Genomic DNA, 6,078 nt, shown 5'->3' with positions numbered 1-6,078 from the left:
TCCCAGGGGGATGGATGGACTGGCCAGGCAGAGGCAGGGAGGTGCGTTTTGGCTGGCGATGAGGAGATGAAGGTGGAGAGAAAAGTCCATGGGCCAGCAGATCTCTAGAAAGCCAAGAGCCTACACTTGCAGGCTCAAAAAAGCAGAAAAGAATTCATCTCCCCCACCTACCTAGACTCCAGTGGAGCCAAGGTGTAAGGCCCCTGGCTCAGGCACGCAGTGATGGGGAGTTGCTGCACTGAGGGTTCGTGTGGTCAATCTCTGGTTTAACATCGCTGTGGTTTGGGTTTGTCTGTTTCTTTAGGGGCTTCTGGTTGTAGATGACAGAATTCAGGTGTTGTCCAACATTTCTCTTCCCCTTTTTACTACTGTGCATGCTAAGGGCTGATTGATTCTGGCACACTCCATCCTTTATTTTTTCCCCTTATCCCTCCAAATACCCTGACTCTGCCGATCCTTTTCCAGGGCTGGCAGGGGAGGGAAGCAGGGAAGAGGGTGATGTTTCCTGTGGACTTACCACCTGGGTTCTTTGGTATTTTGGGTTCCTGCTTGTGGGCCAGGGGAACATGCAGCCTGCTTTCTGCCAGATTCCCTAAGGGATTTCTCTCAGGGTTAGTAATGATTCTGAGTGTTGGTAAAGGTCATCTGTCTCCCTGTGGCCTCCTGGTCCACAGCAGCCTGGATGTTCCTGGCTGCTCGGAGGCCAGACTTGATGGCAGTGTCCATCCAGGCATGGGGCAGGCAAGTGTGCTCGCCAGCAAAGTGGATGCGGCCCTCTGGCTGGAAGAGCTTCTGCGAATAGTCCACGAATTGATAGGGTGTGAACTCTGTGAAAGCGCCCATGATGAGGGGGTCCAGAGACCAGTGCTTGACCACAGAGGAGGGGCACATGCGCCTCAGCTCCTCCTTGGGGATCTGATGCACAGCCGCCAGGTCCTCCAGGATGATGTCCACCACCTGGTCCTGCTTCATGGATATGAAGAAGAGGGAATCATCGTCCACGGTGTAGGAGGCCAGCAGGACACCCTTGCCACTGGGAAGGCTGTGGCTGGGGTAGTAAATGTAGCGTGAGGGCCGGTCTGTGATGGAGACCCCGCCCCGGATGCCATCCCGCTCCCAGAAGGACTCGTTGCAGACCAGAACCACCTTGGTGGCGCTGGTGTAATGCACCGAGCGGAGCGCGTCCATCTTGTCCCAGGAGAGCGGCGGCTCAAAGGTGATGAGGCGCGTGGCCTTGGCCGAGGTGGAGATGATGACAAAGTCTGCGGTGAGGGTGTGCAGCGTCGAGTTGGGCTTGCCCACCCGGTAGGAAATCTGGACCTCGGGCCCATCCCTCACTACCATCTCCACCTTGGAGCCCAGATGGATGGTTCCAGGCTTCAAGCTGGTGCTGAGGGCTTTGGGGAGCTGGTCAAAGCCACCGGTGATCTCAGAGAAGCTGCAGGGGTGAAGAGGGGGGGAGGGGGAGTGTGGGAGGTGCAAGGTCAGCTTGCTGAGTTGCCAGCAGCGATCCCAGTCTGAGAAGGGAGAAAACTAGCCTCCTGCAGCCTGTGCTGGATACTTCATATACATCACCTTAACTAATCTCTGTGAGAGAGGGGTTATTGTTTGATTTTATAGTTTGGAAAATGAAAACATCCAGAGAAAAGGGACTTTCCCATGATGACATACACAGTGTAGCTCCAAAGCCCATGGGTTCAGCCACCATGCAATTTTGTATCCCAGGAGGAGTCCTACAGACCTGGGTTGAGATCGTGGCTCCAGCCCTTGCCCGAGCTGAGTGAACCTGGGTAAGTTACATGACTTCTCTGAGCCTCATCATTCTCACTGGTAAAATGGCTCTGAATTACAGTAGCTACTTTCCAGGTGATCATAGCATTAAATGTGACAGTCCTTGGAAAGTGTCTGGCACATAGTAACTACTTAATAATAAAGTTTTCTTTCTGTGCTCTAAGTGTCGGAGGAGGGGGCAGATTCGAGTCCTGGTTCAGGTCATCCTTACTCGTTGCTTTTGAAGATCATGTCAGTCCGCAGGGACTCCAGGAGGGACTTGTAGTATCCAGCATCCTCATTCATCACATCCCCAATCATCTTTATTGCTCCTTGGCTCAGCATCCCTTCCTTCAACAGGTAAGCCTTTGGGGAGGTGGAAGCACCAGACAAAGGGCCCAGTATGTAGGAAGGAGCCTCAACAGGAGCCTGGGGCAGGCAAGGGGGTGGGACTGGATTCCAGGGAGGTGAAGCCTTGGGCATTGGGAGGAGAGGGTCCTGGTAGGCAGGGGACAACCTCAAGGGGCTAGACTGAGCATAGACCCCCTTCCACCCCTATCCTGGGACTTTGCCTCACTCACCTTGGTGGAGTAAGAATCATAAAAGGACATCAGGCGGCTGCAGTTGAAAAATTTCGGACTTCTTTTGAGCTGCAGAGGGGAGGGAGGGGGAGCATCTTTAGATTAAAGCCATAGAGCCAGAGGCAGGACTCCTAGGTTCTCTGGATGCTCCTTTGAAGAGGATGGGGGCAAATAGGAAGCAGATAGAAGGACGAGGGGAATGGTCCTTCCAGGACCTCCTAAATGTTCTCTTTCCCCCTAAATCTCTCCTTCACTTAAAGACCTTTGGAGACCAAAATTTAAGGTGAAGACATTCTCAGTAGTCTAGGAGGATTGACTCATTACCAAGGATTGGATTACCTAGTGATTTCCTTTCTTTCCACTGCCTAATCAAGCGATGGACCACTGGACCACACAGGGGTGGGAGAAGAGATGGAGATGGGCACTAGGGGTGGGGTGGCCACATTCTTAGGGGGTGTTAGAAAGAAGGTAGACCAATCACAAGAGTACCAGGTAGGAGTCAGGTGGCCCAGGTCCATTCACTAACTTGCCAGGTGGCCTTTGGCCAGACCCTGTTCTCGCCCGACCCTGGGAGGGATGAGGCAGGAATCACCTTGGCAATGGACTGGTAGAAGAGAGTCATAGCGTTCTTGCCCTTTTCTCTTGGGCTTGTGGAGTAGCCTAGGAGCTCTGGGTTGGCCTTGACCTCTCTGGCACGGTAGCGTTTTCTGTTGATGAGGTACCAGGTGTTGCCATCGTACTGGATGAACTTGTTCAGCTTCAGGCCCAGCTTCCTGACATAGGTGTGGACCAGCCTGGAGCAGATAGAGGCATCATATGGCACCCATCCCAAGGGCACCTCGTTCCCACTGGCCTCACTATAGAAACCATTTCCAGGAAAACCAGTTTCTTTAAGTGCCTGGGGAGCTCAGACTAACTGCTTCCTCATCTCCAACTTTGCCTTCTCGTGCTGTGGCATTACCGCTTTTCCTCCTGTTTTTGCCCCGAGGGAGAGAGGGAGTAGGGAGTTCACCCATCACTGAATGAGGCCCAGTGTATAGAACTCAAATATAGAGACAGACGTTTTGTTTCAGACAGTATTTGACATTCCATTTTCCACTTCTAAGGAAATTTGAGGCCATATCTAAAGACTCCTACTTTGGTATGGTACTTTTAATTTTTGTTTTAGTTTTTGGTTGTGTTTGGAGGGAAATCTTGGGGTTCAGTTTCCACTTAAGGCAAAAAAGAAGTCATATTTTTGGAAGTATGTGGGACACCGGGTGAGGGACCGTTTTTGTCTTGGAAGCGCCAGAACCAGGGGCCGGGTTCTCTTCCAGGAGTCAGTTATGCTTTAGAGATTGACCATATGCTTTTGTGCCAGGTGCCCGCTTGATTCTGAAGAGGAGCTTTGTCACTTTCTCCTAGGAGAATCTTGGATGAGTCACTTAATATCTCTGAGCCCAGTTTCTTGATTTGTAAATAAGAAAAATAAGAGTATTAAATTATAGGGTTGTGAAGATCAAATGAAATAATGCACATAGAGTGTGTAGCACAGGGCTGGGCACATAGTAAGTGTTCAACAAATGGCAGCTATTATTATTATTATTTGAGAGCATAATGTAATATAATTGACCTGTAACAGCACACACTTAAAGTACACAATTTGATGAGCTAATGGTAACTATTCTATCATAATGATAATTTTGATAATAGTTACCATTACTATTATTATATCATATTACATAATTTAATATATATTAAATTATATATTATATAATATAATTATATATAATAGTTACCATTACTATTATCATTATATCATATATAATGTAGTTATATATATTATATATAATTATAATTATTTAATATATAATAATGATAATTATGATAATATTTACCATTAACTCATCAAACTGTGTACTTTAAATATGGGCTGTTACTTTTACAGGTCAATTATCCTACATTATGCCATCAAATAATAATAATAATAGTAGTTGTAGTAGTAATCATAACCATAATCATAATCATAATCATAATAATCATAATCATAATAGCTGGTAGTTTGAGATCTACCACTTTCTGCATGACCCTGGGCTCTGCGCCTTGATCACCTCTGTCGAGTGGGGCACCAGTGTTAGTCCTGACCCGCAGGACCGAATCGCATGAGACAGTGAATCTGAAAGGACTCCGACACAGTGGCAGCAGGGCCCCCCTCCTGATCTCCCTTCTTGCCTTTTGCTCCATCCCTTTCCTGAGACTTACCTGTGGGACTTTGGGATTCGCATGGGCCCCAGTTCATGGTACCAGCCCTCCTTCTCATTCCTGAATGTCACCACTCGACCTCCGACATGGTCGCTGGCTTCCAGGATGGTGACCTGGTGCCCAGAGAGGCTGCTGTCATTCCCAGGGTCACGCTCTCCCTTCTCCCATCATGTACTCCGCCCCCACCAGCCACAGGCTCTAGTCTGGAATTCCCAGCAGTAGGTCTCTGAATGTGCAGGATAACCAAGCTGGGGAAGGGGTGGGCTCCTCCCAGAGGGCCCTGAGTAATGTGAGTGAGGCAGAAGAGCCCCACAGCTGCAGGGCTCAGAGCACCTCTCGGCCTTTCTGCTTAGCAGAGCCCTTCTCCACTTTTATTTCCAAAAGAACCCAAGTTGCAGTTTGGTCTCAGGGGTACCCAGATTTTTAAGGGACAGTGACAAAGGGCTAAGAGCCCTGATGGGTTCTGTGCAGTTGTCTAAATATTGGTTGTAACCCCATTCCTTTTCTTTTTCCACCTAATGAAGCAAACTGGAGGCAAATGACTGAGGCCCCTCCAAGGCCGGCTCACCTGGTGGCCCGCATCCTGCAGGGCCTTGGCCGCTGTCAGCCCTGACATGCCAGCTCCCACCACCACCACGCGCTTTGGCAGCGGGGAGGTGTGGAGGCCCTCCTGGGCTGTGACACAGATAGACTCATATTCGGGGTCCTGGAAGCACCTGATCAAGTCTTCAGGGTAGCCAAGGCAGCTGGGAGTAGCCAACAGGAGCCCCAAGATCAGGATCCCTGGGGCAGAGAAAGGGTTGGGGGCTGCAGAAAGCTGGGGCTCTGTACCCTGCCCTATCTGGTGTGAGTCTGGCTGTGTGAATGAGTGGGAGTGATAAGGTCAGGCACTGTCTGTTGAATGTATGGTTGTTAATGAATACGTGTGTTTGTGATTGTGTCTGTGCAGGGGTGACTGCGTTGTGTGGGGTCTGAATGTAGATGTGAACTATGCTCGTGTTAGTTGTGTGATTGCAAATGTGGACTGCAAGTTCACACGTGTGCACGCGATTGGAAACTCATGAATGTGTGCGACTTCGTACTGGAGTGTAAACATGCCTGCCTCTGATGGTGAGTGTGTGTGAGCTTGTCTGTGATACAGTGGCTGTGATTGTGAGTTTGTGATGGTTGCCCTGTAGAACCGTGCATTATCTGTGATTTTATGTGAAGGACAGTGTGGGTACCTGAGGAGATGGGTGGATGGATGTGTATGGGAAAGCGAGAGGGGCTGTAGAAATGGGTGTGTGCTGGCCTGGGTTTGGAGGAGTGAGGATGATACGTATGCATTTGCTTGAGTGTGAAAGAGTTTGGTTGCTGTTCCTCTTGTGTTTGCTTCTGTGTGTGTATTTGAGCACGAGGTTGGGTGGGGGAGCCTGAGGGTGTCTGTGTTCCTCGGGAATGGGTGCATTTGTGAGAGGATGTGTGTGTGTGCATTTGTATAGCACAG

General features: G+C 49.6%; 1 protein-coding gene across 1 annotated transcript; it reads right to left on the bottom strand.

Annotated features, from left to right (window-relative positions):
- Positions 1–244: 244 nt before the first annotated feature.
- On the bottom strand, positions 245–5,475 carry LOC105090941 (L-amino-acid oxidase; the record flags this gene model as incomplete). Its single annotated transcript, XM_031465565.2, has 6 exons — positions 245–1,438; positions 2,003–2,136; positions 2,352–2,420; positions 2,944–3,145; positions 4,593–4,705; positions 5,161–5,475. Coding segments are annotated over 6 exons (1,659 nt in total), but the record flags the coding sequence as incomplete, so codon positions are not given.
- Between the last annotated feature and the right edge of the window lie 603 nt (positions 5,476–6,078).

The sequence above is a fragment of the Camelus dromedarius genome, chromosome 14 (genome assembly GCF_036321535.1).
Source record: "Camelus dromedarius isolate mCamDro1 chromosome 14, mCamDro1.pat, whole genome shotgun sequence".
Taxonomy (NCBI): Eukaryota; Metazoa; Chordata; class Mammalia; order Artiodactyla; family Camelidae; genus Camelus; species Camelus dromedarius.
This window is presented reverse-complemented; position numbering and strand designations above follow the sequence as displayed.